The following is a 19,271-nucleotide window of genomic DNA, read 5'->3' as shown; positions in this document are numbered from 1 at the left end:
GTCAAAGTAAGGACTTTGGCTTTTACTAACAGTGAGATGGGAAGCTGCTGGAGGATTTGAGAACCTAAGTGTCATGATCTGACTTGTCGTAAGAGGATCCCTGGGACTGCTGTGCTGGGAATACCAATGAGGTGGCTACTACAATAACCTAGGCAAGAGATGATGGCTCCCAAAGACACGGGAAGGAGCAGCTCTGGGATTGGAAGATAAAATTAGGGGTCTGACAGCTACATTGGAGAAGTCTATTAGCCATTCGAGTGAACTGTGGAAGAGGCAACTGGATGTGTACAGGTCCGGAGTCTCAGGGAAGATCAGAGCTGGGAGCCGGCACTTGGAACTCAACAAGTAGTATCTATTATTAGTAATACGGAACCTCAGCTGTACTACTACTTACTAGCAGCGAACTGTTGAGTTAACCATTTCTAGGTTCTGGGCCTCAGTTTCCCTGTAAATGAAATGGCGAAAACACTCCCACATAACGGGACCTTGAGAACGAAAAGAAAAGTATCAAGGGCTGACCGTGAGCAAAGTGAGAGCCCTGAGTCAAAACCGCACTAGCCTCTCCGGGAGGGGGTGTCACTGCTGCGGAATCAGCGACAGGTTTCCGAATCCACACCACACGCTCTGGGGTACCAGATGTAGCAAAGCAAAATAAGCGCCAGGTACCGCACGGCAGCGCCCAAACCTCGCGAGATTTGTTGGCCGGCCCAAGTACCACACCCCCGATCTCGCGATACTTAGGCGCCTGAGCGGCTCTCCACCGGCGAGGGTTTGCGGGGAAGATGGCGTATCCCGCCCCGGCCACAGTGGAGGCCGCAGACGGCGGAGGGGCCGGGCGTTACAACAGCTCGGAGGAGCTGGAGGGTCAGGAGCCGGATGGGGTGCGCTTTGACCGCGAGAGGGCGCGCCGCCTGTGGGAAGCCGTGTCCGGTGCCCAGCCGGTGGGTAGGGAGGAAGGTGAGTCGGGGCCTTTGGAGGCAGGAAGCCCCTCACCCGCCTGCGCGGCGCAAGGGGAGCTGCGGAAGCGCCTACGGTCACACCCCCTGGCCCGCCTCCTTGCGTACTGCGCTCCGGGACCCCCAGACTTGTGCTCCCCATTCAGGCGCGGGCACCCCAAGAATCGGGCCCTCAGCGCGCTGAGGGTGATCACGGCCGCTCACGCTCAGGCCCTGAGTTTTTCCCCTCCTCCTTCATCAGTCACCACAGCGCAGTTTTTCCCAAATTCGAAGATTGTCATCCCTATACTCGTCGGAGACCCACAGTCTTTGCCATCCCCGTAATTCAAGCCTAGTGCCCCTCACCACTCCTTGACTCCTCATCGTCCCAATCTCCAGATTTCCTCGTAGAGCCTCTTGCCTCCCTTCTCTCGGGCCCCACACTTCCCAGGGCTCTGGAAGGCCTTCTCCTTACCCCCGGGTTCCTCCTGGTCTTGATGACTGAGCTCTGGCTTACCCGTTTTTAGCTCTCTGGCTTCTACTTGCTGGGTCCCTTATTCTAAGGTGGGGACAAGGAGCCTGAGAAACTGGTCTGGGTTCGCTTTGACTCCAGCTTCTTTGTGTCCTACACTTGACCCAAAGTTGCTGAGAACAGTATAAGCAAAGTCACGTCAGGGGTCACTTCTGGGCCGAAGCGTCCCAGCTTGCTGCGCACTTGACCTGAGACTGGGTAAGATGGGATGAAAGAAAGAGAAGGATGGGAAAGAGCTGTTCTGACCTTCTTGTGTGACTCCCTTCACTGTCCTTTTCGGAGCCAGCTGCTTAATGCTAACCCAAATGTACAAGAACTCTATCTGGGCTTCTCTGCTAACCCTGTCAGGTATCTGGAGGAAAATCAGATTTCTCCAGTGATTTGTTTGCTTGCTAAGCAGACTTGTCATGGAAAGTTTAATATGCTATTTGTGAACTGACTGCCCTGGATAAAATTGAAATTTTGACCATATCTAAGGAAGATATGTTTAAATTAGGGGTAGTACACAGACCTATACCCTGGTATATAATTCTCCAATTTAAAAACAAGTCTAGCCTGTATCCTAAGTTTATATATATATATATTAAAAAGAAAGGAGGCAGGGCCCTAGAAATGGTATGTGTGTGTGTGTATATGTATGTGTATGTTTACATATATGTGTACATATAAATATATACACACACACACCATTTCTGGGGCCCTCTCTCCTTTTTTTTTCTTTTTTTTTTTGAGAGAGTCTCACTCTGTCACCCAGGTTGGAGTGCAGTGGCACAATCCCACCGCAACCTCTGCCTCCCAGGTTCAAGCACTTCTATACTGCCCCAGCCCCCGGAGTAGCTGGGATCACAGGCGGCCACCATCATGCTCAGCTGATTTTTGTATTTTTAGTAGAGATGGGGTTTGACCATGTTGGCCAGGCTGTTCTCGAACTCTTGACCTCAAGTGATCTGCCCTCCTTGACCTCTCAAAGTGCTGGGATTACAGGCATGAGCCACCACACCCGGCTCTCCTACTTTCAAACTTGTTTGATAGTTTCCTCGCCCTACCCCAATTTTCCTTTCATTAATTTGACAAACATTCACGGATGTCTGCTTTCGACCCAGAATTGGTTGGGCTTCAGAGCTGGAGTATCAGAGGAAGATACTGCCCTTTCCCTGGAAAGTCTTGCAGTCTAGTCCAGGAAGCAGACACTAAAGTAGTTCCAGTGTAATGTAAAGGATGCAGTGCTGAGGAATGTTTTAAGAGTTGGAGGTGCACAAAAAGAAGGTGACCTTTGCCCTGGATCTTGAAGCAGAAAACCACTGTGCTCTAAAAAGTGTCTGCTATGGGCCGGGCGCGGTGGCTCAAGCCTGTAATCCCAGCACTTTGGGAGGCCGAGACGGGCGGATCATGAGGTCAGGAGATCGAGACCATCCTGGCTAACACAGTGAAACCCCGTCTCTACTAAAAAAATACAAAAAACTAGCCAGGCGAGGTGGCGGGCGCCTGTAGTCCCAGCTACTCGGGAGGCTGAGGCAGGAGAATGGCGTAAACCCGGGAGGCGGAGCTTGCAGTGAGCTGAGATCCGGCCACTGCACTCCAGTCTGGGTGACAGAGCGAGACTCTGTCTCAAAAAAAAAAAAAAAAGTGTCTGCTACGTGTGTGTGAGTGTACAGTGGCACTGTTACGACCCATTTCATTTCCCTGTTCTCCTCACTTCTCGCATATTTATATGAAATCTAGGTAGACACCTGCAACATTAAGTTCTACTCACCCTTTTTCTTCTCTTAGCACCTTCATTGAGTTACAGTTTATATACCATACAAGTCACCCATTGTAAGCGTATCGCCAATGATTGTTAGCCAATGTACAGTTGTATAGCCATTACCACAGTCCAGTTTTAGAACATTTCCATTACCCCAATTAGTTCCTTGTGAGCTCGTTTATATTAAATCCCCACTCCCACCTCCTGCCCTAGGCAACCAGTGGTCTGTTTTCTGTCTTGGGTAGTCTTTTGAGTTTGGCTTCTCTCGGCATGTTTTTGAAATTCAGCCAAGTCATGGTGTGTATTAGTACTTCATTTTTATTGCTAAATAGAATTCCGTTGAATGAATATAACACATTCTATTAATCTATTCATTATTTCTAGACATTTGGATTGTTTCCAGTTTGGAGTTTTTGTGAATAATGCTGCGAACATTCATGCCCAAGTTTTTGTGTGAACATACGTTTCATTTCTTGAGTATATCCCTAAGAATGGAATTGCTGGGTCATATTGTAACTCTAACATTTTGAAGAACTGCCAAACTGTTTTCCAAAATGGCTTCACCTTTTATATTTCTGCCTTCAATGTATGAGGGTTTTGCTTTTTCTATAACCTTGACAATTGTCTTTTTTGATTATAGGCATTCTAGTGGGCATGTAGTGATAACTCATTGTGGTTTCCTAAAGACTGATAATACTGAGCACCTTTTCATGGGCTAACTACCCATTTGTAGATCTGGTGAAATATCTATTGACATCATTTGCCTATTTTGTAATTGGGCTGTTTGTCTTCTACTGAGTTGTAAGAGTTGTCTGTGTGTTCTGGGTACAAGTCTTTTATTATTGATATGATTTCCAGAGATTTCCCCCCAACTGTGACTTGTGTTTTCATTTTCTAAACAGTGCCTTTTGAAGCACAAAAGTTTTAAGTTTTGATGAAATTAAATTTATCCGTTTTTTATCCTATGTATTGTGCTTTTAGTGTCATATCTAATAACTCTTTTTTCTTTTTTTTTTTTTTTTTTTGTTTGTTTGTTTGTTTGAGACGGAGTCTCGCTCTGTCGCCCGGGCTGGAGTGCAGTGGCCGGTTCTCAGCTCACTGCAAGCTCCACCTCCCGGGTTTACGCCATTCTCCTGCCTCAGCCTCCGAGTAGCTGGGACTACAGGCGCCCGCCACCTTGCCCGGCTAGGTTTTTTTGTATTTTTTAGTAGAGACGGGGTTTCATGGTGTTAGCCAGGATGGTCTCGATCTCCTGACTTCGTGATCCACCCGTCTCGGCCTCCCAAAGTGCTGGGATTACAAGCTTGAGCCACCTTGCCCGGCCATAACTCTTTATCTTAACCCAAGATTTGAGAAATTTTCTCTTGTAGATCTTCTTAATATTTTTTTTTTTTTTTTGAGACGCAGTCTCACCATTACCCAGGCTGGAGTGCAGATGGAATCCCACTCTGTCACCCATGCTAGAGTGTGGTGGCATGATCTCAGCTCACTGCAGCCTCGCTGTCCCAGATTCAAGTGATTCTCGAGCCTCAGCCTCCTAAGTAGCTGTGATTACAGGGGGAGCGCTTCCATACCCAGCTAATTTTTTTGTATTTTCAGTAGAGACAGAGTTTCATCGTGTTGGCCAGGCTGGTTTTGAACTCCTGACCTCAGGTGATCCACCAGCCTCGGCCTCCCAAAGTGTTGGGATTCCAGGTGTGAGCCACCACACCCAGTTGGTAATATTTCTTTTTACAGTATTTTATAGAAGTGTTGACCTACAAGGAAGAGGCTAACACACAAAATATGATTTAAAGAGTTTACTTGATTTTTAAAGGCAAAAAATGTGGATAGGGAGTGGGACTCATACAAAGTCGTTTGTCAAGAATTCTTATTGATTTACAGAAATAACATTGGTTAGAGATTGGCTATACATTGTTAAGCTATAGGATGTAGGATATAGTGTCAGGTAGGACATTATTAGATTAATACCCACTTGTGGCAATAGCAACCAGTTTTGATAGATGAGTCATAGCTCAAAAAGGGGGAGTAGGAAGTGATTACGATCTCATTTTAATATCTCTCTGGGCCCTGATCATTTAAAAGAACTTGGATTCTTTTTTTTTTTTTGAGACGGAGTCTCGCTCTGTCGCCCAGGCTGGAGTGCGGTGGCGCCATCTCAGCTCATGCAAGCTCCGCCTCCCGGGTTCATGCCATTCTCCTGCCTCAGCCTCCCGATTAGCTGGGACTACAGGCGCCTGCCGCCACGCCTAATGGTCTCTATCTCCTGACCTTGTGATCCACCCGCCTCGGCCTCCCAGAGTGCTGGGATTACGGGCGTGAGCCACCGCACAGGGCAGAACTTGGAGATAAAAGTTCTTTTCTTTTTTTTTTTTTTTTTTTTTTTTTTTTTTTTTGAGACAGTCTCACTCTGCTGCCCAGACTGGAGTGTAGTGATGCGATCTTGGCCCACTGTAACCTTTGCCTCCCAGGTTCAAGCAATTCTCGTGCCTCAGCCTCCAGGTAGCTGCAATTACGGGCGCCCGCCAGCACATCCAGCTAATTTTTGTATTTTTAGTAGAGATGGAGTTTTGCCATGTTGGTCAGGTTGGTCTCCTGACCTCAGGTGATCTGCTTCGGCCTTCCAAAGTGCTGAGATTACAGGAGTGAGCCACTGCGCCCAGCCGATGAAAGTTATTTTCTGACCTGCCTGGGCAACATGGAGAAAACCTGTAAATTTTTGTAAACTTTGTGTTTTTGTAAAAATACAAAAATTAGCCAGGTGTGGTGACTGACTCACTTGTAATCCCAGCTACTCAGGTGGCTGAGGCACAAGAATCGCTTGAACCCAGGAGGCTAAGGTTGCGGCAAGCCAAGATTGTGCCACTGCACTCCAGCCTGGGCAGCACAATTGAGACTCTGTCTCAAAATAAAAAAAAAAAGTTATCACCAGTGAAGCTACCTGGGCCTAAGCTTTTCTTTCTTCCTTTCCTTTTTTTTTTTTTTTGATTTTCTATTTATTTAGAGACAGGGTTCCTGTTGCCCAGGCTATGCCCAGGCTAGAGTGCAGTGGCACAATCATAGCTCACTGCAGGCTCAAACTCAGAGCTAGGACTGCAAGGGCATACCACTATGACCAGTTAATTTTTGTGTTTTTTTCATAGAGGGTCTTTCTCTGTTGCCCAGGCTGGTCTGAAACTCCTGGCCTCAAGTGATCCTCCTGCCTTAGCCTACCAAAGGGTTGGGATTATAGACATGGGCCATGGCAATCAGCTGGCTTGGGCTTTTCTTTGTGGAAAGATATTTAATTATTAATTCAGTTTCTTTACTTGTTTTAAGTGTATACAGAATTTTGTGTTTCTCCTTGTGTCGCTTTTTTTTTTTCTTTTGAGACAGGGTCTTGCCAGGCTGGAGTACAGTAATGATCACTGCAGCCTTTGCCTCCCAGGTTCAAGCAATTCTCCTGCCTCAGCCTCCTGAGTAGCTGAGATTTTTAATAAACTTTCACTCTTGCTCTAAGGAGTGCATGTGCCACCATGCCCGGCTAATTTTTTTGTATTTTCAGTAGAGACAGAGTTTCGCTCTGTTGGCCAGGCTGGTCTTGAACTCCTCAAACTCTAAAGTGATCTGTCCACCTCTGCTTCCCAAAGTACTGGGATTACAGGCGTGAGGCCCCTGATTGTTTTCTTGGTTAGTCTAGCTAAGAATTTGTCATTTTCTTGATCTTTTCTATTTTCTAAGGTGAGATTGTATGTTGCTGATTTGAGACCATTCTTTTCTGATGTAGATGTTTAAAATTATAAGTTTCTCTCTTAAGCACTTGTGACATTATAAAATATATTATATATACATATGTTTCCCTCCATAGTTCCTGGCTCACAGCTTCTATAACCCTGATAATTTCTTCAGACTAAAGCAGTAAGAGTATCTTCTGTTAAAATATTTGGCCTTTTGTCCTTGGTTCCTGAAACACCTCTGGAACTGCTCCAGAGCAAGAAAGGTGAAAAACAGACTTTTGTTATTTATAACAAGCCCCTTTCTTTTTTTTTTTTTTTTTTTTTTTTGAGACGGACTCTCTGTTGCCCAGGCTGGAGTGCAGTGGCATGATCTCGGCTCACTGCAAGCTCCGCCTCCTGGGTTCACACCATTCTCCTGCCTTAGCGTCCTGAGTAGCTGGGACCACAGGCGCCTGCCACCACGCCTGGCTAATTTTTTGTGTTTTTAGTAGAGACGGGGTTTCACCGTGTTAGCCAGAATGGTCTCGATCTCCTGACCTCGTGATCCGCCCACCTCAGCCTCCCAAAGTGCTGGGATTACAGGCGTGAGCCACTGCGCCTGGCCATATAACAAGCCCCTTTCAACCACACCTTGGTGCATGTTAATAGGGTGATTTTTGGGAAGTCCCTAGATTACCACATTCTGGTTGGCTGGTTGCCATGGGAACCAACCATGTGCTCAGAAGGTTGGAAGTTACAGACCCCCCATCTCTAGGGGATAGAAAGAAGCTGAATATCGAGTTGATCACCGATAGCCAATGATTTAATCAACCATGCCTACATAATGAAGCCTTCATAAAAACCCAAAGGGCTGAGTTTAGGGGCTTCCAGGAAGGTGAATAAGAACACATTCATGTGCTGGAAGTGTGGCACACCCCAATTCCATTGGGATGGAAGCTCCTACACATTAGACCCTTCCAGACCTGTGTATCTCTTTATCTGTCTATTTGCATCCTTTAACATATCTTTTAGGTTGTTCTGACACAGTGGCTCCTGCCTGTAATTCCAAAACTTTGAGAGGCCAAGGCAGGAGTGTTAGTGGCCCTGAGTCTCCGTTTCTGCCTCCTCAGAAGAAAGAATTGGGCCAAAGGGGCATAAGGCAAAGTGAGAGACCAAGTCAGCTCTCAGAGCAGGAGTGAAAGTTTATTAAAAAGTTTTAGGGGCCGGGCGCGGTGGCTCAAGCCTGTAATCCCAGCACTTTGGGAGGCCGAGACGGGCGGATCACAAGGTCAGGAGATCGAGACCATCCTGGCTAATACGGTGAAACCCCATCTCTACTAAAGAATACAAAAAACTAGCCGGGCGACGAGGCGGGCGCCTGTAGTCCCAGCTACTTGGGAGGCGGAGGCAGGAGAATGGCGTAAACCCGGGAGGCGGAGCTTGCAGTGAGCTGAGATCCGGCCACCGCACTCCAGCCTGGGCGACAGAGCCAGACTCCGTCTCAAAAAAAAAAGAAAAGTTTTAGGGCCGCAATGAAAAGAAGTAAAGTATACTTGGAAGAGGGCCAAGAGGGCAACTTGAGAGAGACAAGTATGCGGTTTGACCTTTGACTTGGGATCTTACACATTGGCATGCTTGCTGGGTCTTGCATTCTATATTGTAAAAGTGAAGTCGGATAAACTGAGTTTTTTTCCCTCCCAAGCACTGCTTTAGTTGCAACTCAAATTTTTGAATGTTTTATTTTCATTTAAATCAGTTCAAAATAATTTCTAATTTCCCTTGTAATTTCTTCTTTGATACATGTTTTCAGCTTCCAAATATTGGAGGATTTCCCAGATTTCTTCCGATTGTTGATTTCTGATTAAATTCCAGATGAGTTCAGTCCTTTTAAATGTAGTGAAACTGGGCTGGGGGCAGTGACTCACGCCTGTAATCCCAGCACTGGGAGGCCGAGGCAGGTGGATCATTTGAGGTCAGGAGTTCAAGACCAGCCTGGCTAATATGGTGAAACCCCATCTCTACTAAAATACAGAAATTAGCCGGGCATGGTGATGCCTGTAATCCCAGCTACTCAGGAGGCTGAGGCAGGAGAACTGCTTGAACCCAGGAGGCAGAGGTTGCAGTGAGCCAAGATCGTGCCACTGCACTCCAGCCTGGATGACAGAGCAAGACTCCTCTCAAATGAATGAATGAATGAATGAATGAGTGAAGTGAAACTGGCTTATGTTCTACCCTGGAGAATGTTCAGTGTGTGTTAGAAAACAATTTATATTCTACAGTTGGTGGAGTATTCTATGTGCCAGTTAGATCAAATTGATTATAACATTATTCTAAACCCTTACTGATTTTCTAACAAGTTCTGTGAGTAATTGAAAGCAAGATATTTGTTAATAGAAAAACCAAATGGCGCTCAAATGACACTGTAAGACATTCTAAAGAGGTTTATTGTGAGCCAATATGAGTGACCATGGGTAGGGAAAAACACAAACCCAAGAAGCCTTGAGTAAGTGGTCCTGAGGCAGTTAGGTCACAACTCTGTTCTATACATTTTAGGGAAGTAGAAGTTGCAGACAAAGTCATAAATCAATACATGGCCATTATACATTGATTTGGCCCAAAAAGGTAGGATATCTTGAAGCAAGGGGCTGACAGGTCATAGGTGGCTTCAGAGATTCTTTAATTTGCAGTTAAAGGAGCAAAGCTTTGTCTAAAATTTTGGAGTCAGCACAAAGGAGTGTTTTGTTTTGGGTTTTTTGTTTTTTGGGTTTTTTGTTGTTTTTTTTTTTTGACTCAGAGTTTCGCTCTTGTTGCCCAGGCTAGAGTGCAATGGCACAGTCTCAGCTCACTGTAGCCTCTGCTTCCCGGGTTCAACCAGTTCTCCTGCCTCAGCCTTCCGAGTATCTGGGATTACAGGCACCTGCCATCACACCGCTAATTTTTTGTATTTTTAGTGGAGATGTGGTTTCACCATCTTGGCCAGGCTGGTCCTGAACTCCTGACCTCAGGTGATCTGCCTGCTTAGGCCTCCCAAAGTTCTGGGATTACAGGTGTGAGCCACAGTGCCTGGCCAGGATGTTTTAAATTAATATAAGGAAGTCTGTTAACCAATATACCAGGTCAGAGTGACCTGTAGGGGTATGTGACTTAACCTTTGTCTAGCATGGCCTTTGGTCCTGTTTGTAATTTGGTATCTTATTGCCACAGAGTCCATTTTGTTAGTCTTATGATCTCTATTTTAGCATTAATGCTGGTCAGTTGCGTCTAAACCCCAAAAGGAGCCTGGGCAACACAGTGAGATCCCATATCAACGTAAAATTTAAAAATTAGCCAGGCATGGTGGCACACACCTGTAGTTTTAGCTATTCAAGAGGCTGAGGCGAGAGGATGGCTTGAGCCCACAAATTTGAGGCCATAGTGAGCTAGGATCGTGACATTGTATTCCAGCCTAGGCAACAGAGCAGGACCCTGTATCTTAAAAAAAAAAAAAAAAAAAAAAAAAAAAAGGCCGGGCATGGTGGGTCACACCGGTAATTCCAGCACTTTTGGAAGGCCAAGTTGGGTGGATCATGAGGTCAGGAGTTCAAGACCAGCCTGACCAATATGGTGAAACCTCATCTGTACTAAAAATACAAAAATTAGCCAGGCATGGTGGCACATGCCTGTAATCCCAGCTACTTGGGAGGCTGAGGCAGAAGAATCACTTGAACCCGGGAGGTGGAGGCTGCAGTGAGCCGAGATCGGCCACTGTACTCCAGCCTGGGCAACAGAGCAAGATTCTGTCTCAAAAAAAAAAAAAAAAAAAAAAACTCCAAAAGGAAGTTTAATAATGAGGTGTCATGTCTAACCTCTTGTCCTGTCGTGTCAGGAACACAATTTTTCAGGTTTCCCTGGAGTTGCCTTGGCCAAGAGGGGTTCTGTTCAGTTGGTTGGGGAGCTTAGGATTTTTTCAGTTTACATATTGAAATTTCCGATTATTATTAGTAGTTTGTCTATTTTTTAAATTATCAATTTTTTTTTTGTATTTTCTTGATGTATCAACCCTTTATCATTATGTCATGTTCTTTTTTGCCTCTAATATTTTTTATACTAAAGTCAACTTGTCAGTGATAGAGCCATTCTAGCTCTTTTGTGGTTACTTTTGCATAGTGTATTTTTTTCTATTCTTTTATCTCAACCTCTTTGTGTCTCTTATAGATAGCATATAGTGGGAGCTTGCTTTTTTATCCAGTCTAATAGTCTCTGCCTTTTGAGTGTACTGGTTAGACTGTTCGTATTTTATTTATTGATATGAAAATTACATTTTCCATTGTACTGTTGATTTCCTTTCTGTTTTATCCTTCTGTTCCTCCTTTACTAACTTCCTTTATGTTAAGTATTTTTAGTGTACCATTTTAATTCCTCTTGGTTTTTTTTAAGTTTCCTGGTGGTGTTCTAGGGATTACAGTATGCATCTTAACTCATCACAGTCTACTTTAAATTAATACTAACTTAATTCTGGTAAAATACAAAAATATTTCTCTAATACAGCTCTATTCCCCCTTCTTTGTCCTATTTTTGTCATATATATATTACATCTATATATGTTATAAATCTAATGATTCAGTGTCATAATTATTACTTTATATAGTATTATGTCCTCTAAAGAAGTTAAGAGAATAAATGAGAAAAAATATATTTGTAGAGTATTTTATATCAACCCACATATTTACCATTTCTGGTGTTCTGTATTTCCTCCTCTGGACTCAAGTTACCATCTGGTGTCACTTCCTTTCAGCCTGAAGGGCTTCCTTTAGTATTTCTTACAAAGCGGACCAGTTAGCAATGAATTCTTTAATCTTTTTCTGAAAATGTCTGTGTGTTGTCCTCATTCTTGAATGACAGTTGTGTTGTATTTTATTTTATTTATTTTTGAGACAGAGTCTTGCTGTGACCCAGGCTGGAGTGCATGGCATGATCTCTGCTCACTACAAGCTCCGCCTCCCAAGTTCATGCCATTCTTCTGCCTCAGCCTCCCGAGTAGCTGGGACTACAGGCGCCCGCCACTATGCCCGGCTAATTTTTTGTACTTTTAGTAGAGACAGGGTTTCACCGTGTTGGCCAGGATGGTCTCGATCACCTGACCTCGTGATCCGCCCGCCTCGGCCTCCCAAAGTGCCGGTATTACAGGCGTGAGCCACCACACCTAACTATTTTATTTTTAAATAACAGCTTTATTGACATAAATTTCACATTCCATAAAATTCACCTGTTTAAAATGTACAATTCTGTGGTTTTTAGTATACTTACAGAGTTCTGCAACCTTCACCTCTGTCTAATTTTAGAACATTTTCATCACCCCAATAAAGAAACCCTGTACCTAGGAGCAGTCATCCCTGGCAACAACTATTTTGGACACTTCATGTAAATAGAATTGTATAAATATATGGCCTTTTTGTGACTGGCTTCTTTCACTTAGTGTAAATTTTTTTTTTTTTTTTTTGGTTTTGTTTTTGACACAGCATTTTGCTCTTGTTGCCCAGGCTGGAGTGCAATGGCATGATCTGGGCTCACTGCACCCTCCGCCTGTAGGGTTCAAGCGAATCTCTTTTTTTTTTGTTTTGTTTTGTTTTGAGACAGAGTCTCGCTCTGTCACCCAGGCTGGAGTGCAGTGGCGCGATCTCGGCTCACTGCAAGCTCCGCCTCCCGGGTTCACACCATTCTCCTGCCCTAGCCTCCCGAGTAGCTGGGATTAGAGGCATGTGCCACCACACCCAGCTAATTTTGTATTTTTAGTAGAGACGAGGTTTCTGCATGTTGGCAAAGGTGGTCTCAAACTCCTGACCTCAGGTGATCTGCTATCTTGGTATCCAAAGTGCTGGGATTACGGGCATGAGCCACTGTGCCCGGCCACTTAGTGTAATGTTTGCAGGATCATTTGGCTGGATATAGAGTTCTTAGTTGACATTTTTATTCTTTTTCACCACTTTGAATATGTCATTCTACTACCTTCTGGCCTTAATTGTTTTCAAATAAGAAATTGTCATTAATTGAATTATTTCACTGTACATGATGAGTCATTTTTCTCTGTTTCTCACTGCTTTCAGGATTTTCTGTCTTTGCCTTTCAATGATTTGGGATGTGTCTAGGTGTAGCTCTCTTCATATTTTTCCTACTTTGGGTTCCTTGAGTTTTGGAATGTGTAGATTAACGTTTTTCATCAAATATGGTAGATTTTCAGATATTTTCTTCAAATATTTTTTTCTACTCTTTGTCTCTCTTCTCTCTTCTTCTGAGGTTCTCCTTACACATGTGTTAGTATGCTTGAAGTGTTCCCATCATCTCTGAAGCTTTGTTCTTTATTCTTCAGTGTTATTTCTCTTTATTCTTCAGATCAGCTATTTCTATGGCTGTATCTTCAAAGTTCACTGATTCTTCTGCCATTTTGAACTTGCTGTGGAACTCCTTCAGCAAATTTATTTTATTTATTATAACTTGAACTCCAGAACTTCCATTTGTTTGTTTTGTTAGTAGCAGATCATCAGTACCCTTACATTTGCTTTCTTCATGCCCTTTTCTTTTTTTTTTTTTTTTGAGATGGAGTTTCACTCTTGTTGCCCATGCTGGAGTGCAATGGCGCAATCTCAGCTCACTGCACCCTCTGCCTCCAGGTTCAAGCAATTCTCCTGCCTCAGCCTCCCGAGTAGCTGGGATTATAGGCATGCACCACCATGCCCAGCTAATTCGTATTTTTAGTACAGATGGAGTTTCACCATGTTGGCCAGGCTGGTTTTGACCTCCTGACCTCGGGTGATCCACCCGCCTCGGCCTCCTAAAGTATGTTGGGATTATAGGCATGAGCCACCGTACCCGGCCTTTTTTTTTTTTTTTTTTTTTTTTTTGAGGCGGAGTCTCCCTCTGTCACCCGGACTGGAGTGCAGTGGCCGGATCTCAGCTCACTGCAAGCTCCGCCTCCCGGGTTTACGCCATTCTCCTTCCTCAGCCTCCCAAGTAGCTGGGACTACAGGCGCCCGCCACCTCGCCCGGCTAGTTTTTGTATTTTTTTTTAGTAGAGACGGGGTTTCACCGTGTTAGCCAGGATGGTCTCGATCTCCTGACCTCGTGATCTGCCCGTCTCGGCCTCCCAAAGTGCTGGGATTACAGGCACAGGCTTGAGCCACCGCGCCCGGCCTTTTTTTTTTTTTTTTTTTTTTTGAGACAGAGTCTTGCTCTGTCACCAGGCTGGAGTGCAGTGGTGCAATCTTGGCATGCTGGAATTACAAACATGAGCCACTACACCCAGCTTCTTTTTTTTGAGATGGAGTTTCGCCCTTGTTACCCAGGCTGGAGTGCAATGGTGCAATCTCGGCTCACTGCAACCTCTGTCTCCTGGTTTCAAGCGCTTCTCCTGCCTCAGCCTCCTGAGTTAGCTGGGATTACCAGCCTTCCACCATGCCCGGCTAATTTTTGTATTTTTTAGTAGAGATGGGGTTTTACCACGTTGGCCAGCCTGGTCTCAAACTCCTGACCTTAGGTGATCCGCCTGCCTCGGCCTCCCAAAATGCTGACATTACAGGCATGAGCCACCATGCCCGGCCTCTTCATGCCGTTTTCATTGGATAAAAATTTGAGCTTCTTGGCCGGGCGCGGTGGCTCACGCCTGTAATCCCAGCACTTTGGGAGGCCGAGGAGGGTGGATCACAAGGTCAGGAGATTGAGACCATACTGGCTAACACAGTGAAACCCCGTCTCTACTAAAAATACAAAAAAATTAGCCGGGCGTGGTGGCGGGCGCTTGTAGTCCCAGCTACTCCGGAGGCTGAGGCAGGAGAATGGCATGAACCCGGGAGGTGGAGATTGCAGTGAGCCGAGATCACGCCACTGCACTCCAGCCTGAGCAACTGAGCCAGACTCCATCTCAAAAAAAAAAAAAGAAAAAAAAAATTTGAGCTTCTTGAGACCATCAGCAATATGGATTTGGCCAGTCATGGTGGCCCACACCTGTAGTCCCAGCTGCTTGAGAGGCTGATGCAGAAGGATCACTTGAGGCCAGGAGTTTGAATTCAGCCTAGGCAACATAATGAGACTCTGACTCTAAAAAATTAAATTAAAAACAAAAACACAGTATGGACTCACAAAATGGAAGTACCAATGCTAAGTAGACTTAATAGGACCGTCTTGTTCATTCTTTTAGGCCATACTGCCCATTAAAATACTACATTGTCTAGGCCGGGCGTGGCTCACGCCTGTAATCCCAGCACTTTGGGAGGCCAAGGTGGGCAGATCACGAGGTCAGGAGATCGAGACCATCTTGGCTAACACGGTGAAACCCCGTCTCTACTAAAAATACAAAAAATTAGCCGGGCTTGGTGGCGAGTGCCTGTATTCCCAGCTACTCAGGAGGCTGAGGCAAGAGAATGACGTGAACCCAGGAGGCAGAGCTTGCAGTAAGCCAAGATGCACCACTGCACTCCAGCCTGGGTGACAGAGCCAGACTCTGTCTCAAAAAAAAAAAAAACAAAAAAAACTACATTGTCTAACTATTCTCACCCATGGGTAGATTATACCCAACCTCCATTTCTTATGATTGTTTGAGGGGTTTTTTGCTTTTGAGATGGGGGATCTTGCTCTGTCACCCAGCAGAGGTGCAGTCGTGCAATTATGGCTCACTACAACCTCAAACTGCTAGACTCAAGTGATTCCCCCCCATGTCAGTTTCCCTAGTAACCAGCACTACAGGCGTGTGCCACCACACCTGGATAATTTTAAATTTTTTTGTAAAGATGTGGTCTCACGTTGCTGCCTGTGTTGATCTCAAACTCCTGGCATCAAGCAGTCCTCTAGCCTCAGCCTCCCAAAGTGTCAGGATTACAGGGGTGGGCCACTGACTTAGCCCTAGGATCTTTTATTTGCTGCTTTCTAACTATAGCTGTACCTAAAAACCCTTTGCCTCCTAATAAGCTGAGTAGTAAATAGGTTTCATCTTCTTAAGGATCACCTTCAGTTAGTTGATGAATTTTTTTGTTTTGTTTTTGTTTTGTTTTGTTTTTGTTTTTGTTTTGAGACAGAGTCTCGCTCTGTCACCCAAGCTGGGGTGCAGTGGCGTGATCTCCGCTCACTGCAAGCTCCGCCTCCTGGGTTCACGCCATTCTCCTGCCTCAGCCTCCCGAGTAGCTGGGACTACAGGCGCCCACCACCTCGCCCAGGTAATTTTTTGTATTTTTAGTAGAGATGGGGTTTCATCGTGTTAGCCAGGATGGTCTCGATCTCCTGACCTCATGATCTGCCCTCCTCGGCCTCCCAAAGTGCTGGGATTACAGGCGTGACCCACCGCGCCCCGCCCAGTTGATAAATGTATATAGAGCTCAGTTGTAGATTCTGAGGTCACATGTAGGCCTAAGGAATAGCAACTCATTTTTGAGATAGGGTCTCACTCCCTCACCAAGGCTGCAGTACAGCAGTACAGTCCTGGCTCACTGTAGCCCCGACCTCCCAAACTCAGGTGATCCTCCCACCTCAGCCACTTGAGTAGCAGGGATAACAAGTGTGCACCACTACTTTCAGCCAATTTTTTTGTAGTTTTTTATAGAGGTGGGGTTTCACCATGTTGTCCAGGCTGGTCTTAAACTCCTGGCTCAAACAATCCTCCCACCTCAGCCTCCTGAATAGCTGAGACTACAGGTGCATGCAGGCCACCACACCTGGCTTAAATTTCCTTTCTTTCTTTCTTTTTTCTTTTCTTTTTTTATTTTTTATTTTTTTTATTTTGAGACAGAGTCTTGCTGTGTCACCCAGGATGGAGGCTGGAGTGCAGTGACAGCTTACTTCACTGCAGCCTTGACCTCCTGGGCTCAAGTTCAGACAATCCTCCCACCTCAGCCTACCAAGTAGCTGGGACTACCAAGTAGCATGGAACTACATCAGTTTTCCAGCATCCATTGTCCAGCTTCATAGGTTGAGAGAGAAGTTGTTACAGTCAAAGCATCTTGCTTCCAGCAGAGCTGTGAAGGAAGCCTCAGAGACTATAAGTCACCTATTGGAACATATATGCACTATTCCTGGAGATGTTTCTGGAGGCCCAACCTAGTACCATACTTTCAGCCTCTCTAGTGATTTTCTTTTTTTTTTCTTTTTTTCTTTTTTTTTTTTTTTTTTTGAGATAGAGTCTCACTCTGTCGCCCAGGCTCAAGTGTAGTGGCACCATCTTGGCTCACTGCAACCTCTGTCTCCTGGGTTCAAGTGCTCCTTGTGCTTCAGCCTCCCAAGTAGCTGGGATTACACGCACACACCACCCTGCCTGCCTAATTTTTGTATTTTTGGTAGAGATGGGGTTTTGCCATTTTGGCAAGGCTAGTCGCAAACTCCTGGCCTCAAGCAGTCTGCCTGCCTTGGCCTTCCCAAGTGTTGGGATTACAGGCTGAACTGCCACACCCTGCCTCTCCAGTGAATGAATGAAAAGCACCTCATTTTCCATATCAAATCTTTTGCACCCTGGAGAGATAGTTGGTAGTTGGATTAAAGTTGTGTGCAGATATCATGGCAAAAAGGATGTGCAGTCAGGCTGCCATCTCAAAATTTTGACAATTATTATTATTATTATTATTTGAGATGCAGTTTTGCTCCTGTTGCCTGGGCTGGAGTGCAATGGCGCGATCTTGGCTGACTGCAACCTCCGCCTCCCGGGTTCAAGCGATTCTCCTGTCTCAGCCTCCTGAGTAACTGGGATTATTATAGGTGCCTGCCACCACACCCAGCTAATTGACTTTTTTTTTTTTTTTTGAGACAGAGTCTCACTGTGTTGCCCAGGCTGGAGTGCAGTGGTGTGATCTCGGCTCACTGCAACCTCCGCCTCTTGGGTTAAAGCAATTCTCCTACCTCAGCCTCCCAAGTAGCTGGGACTACAGGCACCTGCCACCACGCCCGGCTAAACTTTTTTCTATTTTTAGTATAGACAGGGTTTCACTATGTTGGCCAGGCTGGTCTTGAACTCCTGACCTCATGATCCGCCTGTCTCTGCCTCCCAAAGTGCTGGTATTACAGGCGTGAGCCACTGCACCCGGCCTAATTGACAATTTTACCTAAGTTGGTTTTTTTTTCCCCCTCTGTGGGCCTTAGCTTCCTCCAGCCTCATACACCTCTCAGTTTTTGTGGGTCAGCAATTTGGGAAAGGCTTGGCTAGATAGTTCTGATTCAGGGTCTCTTATGCAGTTGCAGCCAGATGGTGGCTCAAATTGAAACAGCAGGGAAATGGGGCATCTGGGAGCTAGAGCTGAAACAACAGCGGAGTGGAGCCTTGGGGGGCTGGCCAGACATCTCTCTCTTTTCATGTGGTGTCAGAAACTCTCCATGTGGTCTTGATGCATGAAATAGTCTGGGCTTCCTCACAACTTGGTGGCCTCAGAGCGGTCAGACTGCTTACATGGTGGCCAAAGACTTTAAAAGCAAGCATTCCCAATTTGGTTCCTTTTTATAATTTTTACTTTAGTGTGTTTATGTTGCTTAGTGGTCAGATTAGTGATTCAACAAGATCTTGTTCTAAACACCTGGAACGTATAAGGCCTTGATTTTGTACTGTTGGATCTGTGTGTTGGTAGGGAAGCATATTCAAAGTTCATGTCATTTTGAGATCTACCCTTCCCACGAGGTCCTTTGCATCTCTTACATGTGCGTATGCAGCCTCAGGGTGGGCCATGAGTACATGGTTAACTTGGGCCCTCTCAGGTCTGTGCTGTCACACAGTCTCAGCCAGGAACACACTTGCCCCAACCATGACGACACCTCCAGCCAGTGGAGCCTTTGACTCTTCCTGCTTACTGCCTTGGAAATCATCACTTCCATCAACAATATAGAAAACATGCAAGGGAAATCAAGTGATTTCCTTCCATCTGTATGGAAGCTATTTGTTTTCATGGCCAGCACCTTCTTGCCAGAGTTTCTACACCGAGTGCAGGAGGGGCTGAGAACAGCCTCACCTGAGCCTGGGAAGTTGAGGCTACAGTGAGCTGACATTATGCCACTGCAGTCCAGCTTGGGCACTGCAGCCTGGGCAACCCTGAATTTTTGTTTGTTTGCTTGTTTGTTTTTCCCCCATTTGGGGGAAAAAAAAAAGCCACTGATTCCTACTGTTCTTACCTGAAGTTCAGCAGTTTTGCAAGCATAAAGTTGCTCAGATTGTTAAGTCCCTTTGGTTAACTTCCAGAGTGCTGAAGTGGTTGGTTTTGTCAGTTTTGTCTGGTTTTGTCAGTTTTGTCCTGTTTTATTGTTGCTTCTGCAGGAGAAGATTTCCTCGCTCTGCCTTGGCCAGAAGTTCTACCTTGTACTCACATTGTTTTATATTCAACTTCGCTTCCTCTGCCTGACTTCAACATTGGGAGGGTCCCAAGGCTCAG

At 45.4% G+C, this 19,271-nt stretch overlaps 1 protein-coding gene across 7 annotated transcripts in view; it reads left to right on the top strand.

The window, feature by feature from the left end:
* The first annotated feature begins 725 nt into the window (after window positions 1-725).
* Window positions 726-19,271, top strand: part of ZNF346 (zinc finger protein 346) — a 63,588-nt gene continuing 45,042 nt past the window's right edge. For all 7 annotated transcript variants that reach the window (XM_030927404.1, XM_030927405.1, XM_030927403.1 and 4 more), the window contains exon 1: window positions 726-957. In XM_030927404.1, coding sequence (XP_030783264.1) covers window positions 783-957 — 175 coding nt within the window. In that variant the 5' untranslated portion in view covers window positions 726-782. The remainder of the gene's footprint in view (window positions 958-19,271) is intronic.

Source organism: Rhinopithecus roxellana, chromosome 3 (genome assembly GCF_007565055.1).
Source record: "Rhinopithecus roxellana isolate Shanxi Qingling chromosome 3, ASM756505v1, whole genome shotgun sequence".
In the NCBI taxonomy this organism is placed as follows: Eukaryota; Metazoa; Chordata; class Mammalia; order Primates; family Cercopithecidae; genus Rhinopithecus; species Rhinopithecus roxellana.
This window is presented reverse-complemented; position numbering and strand designations above follow the sequence as displayed.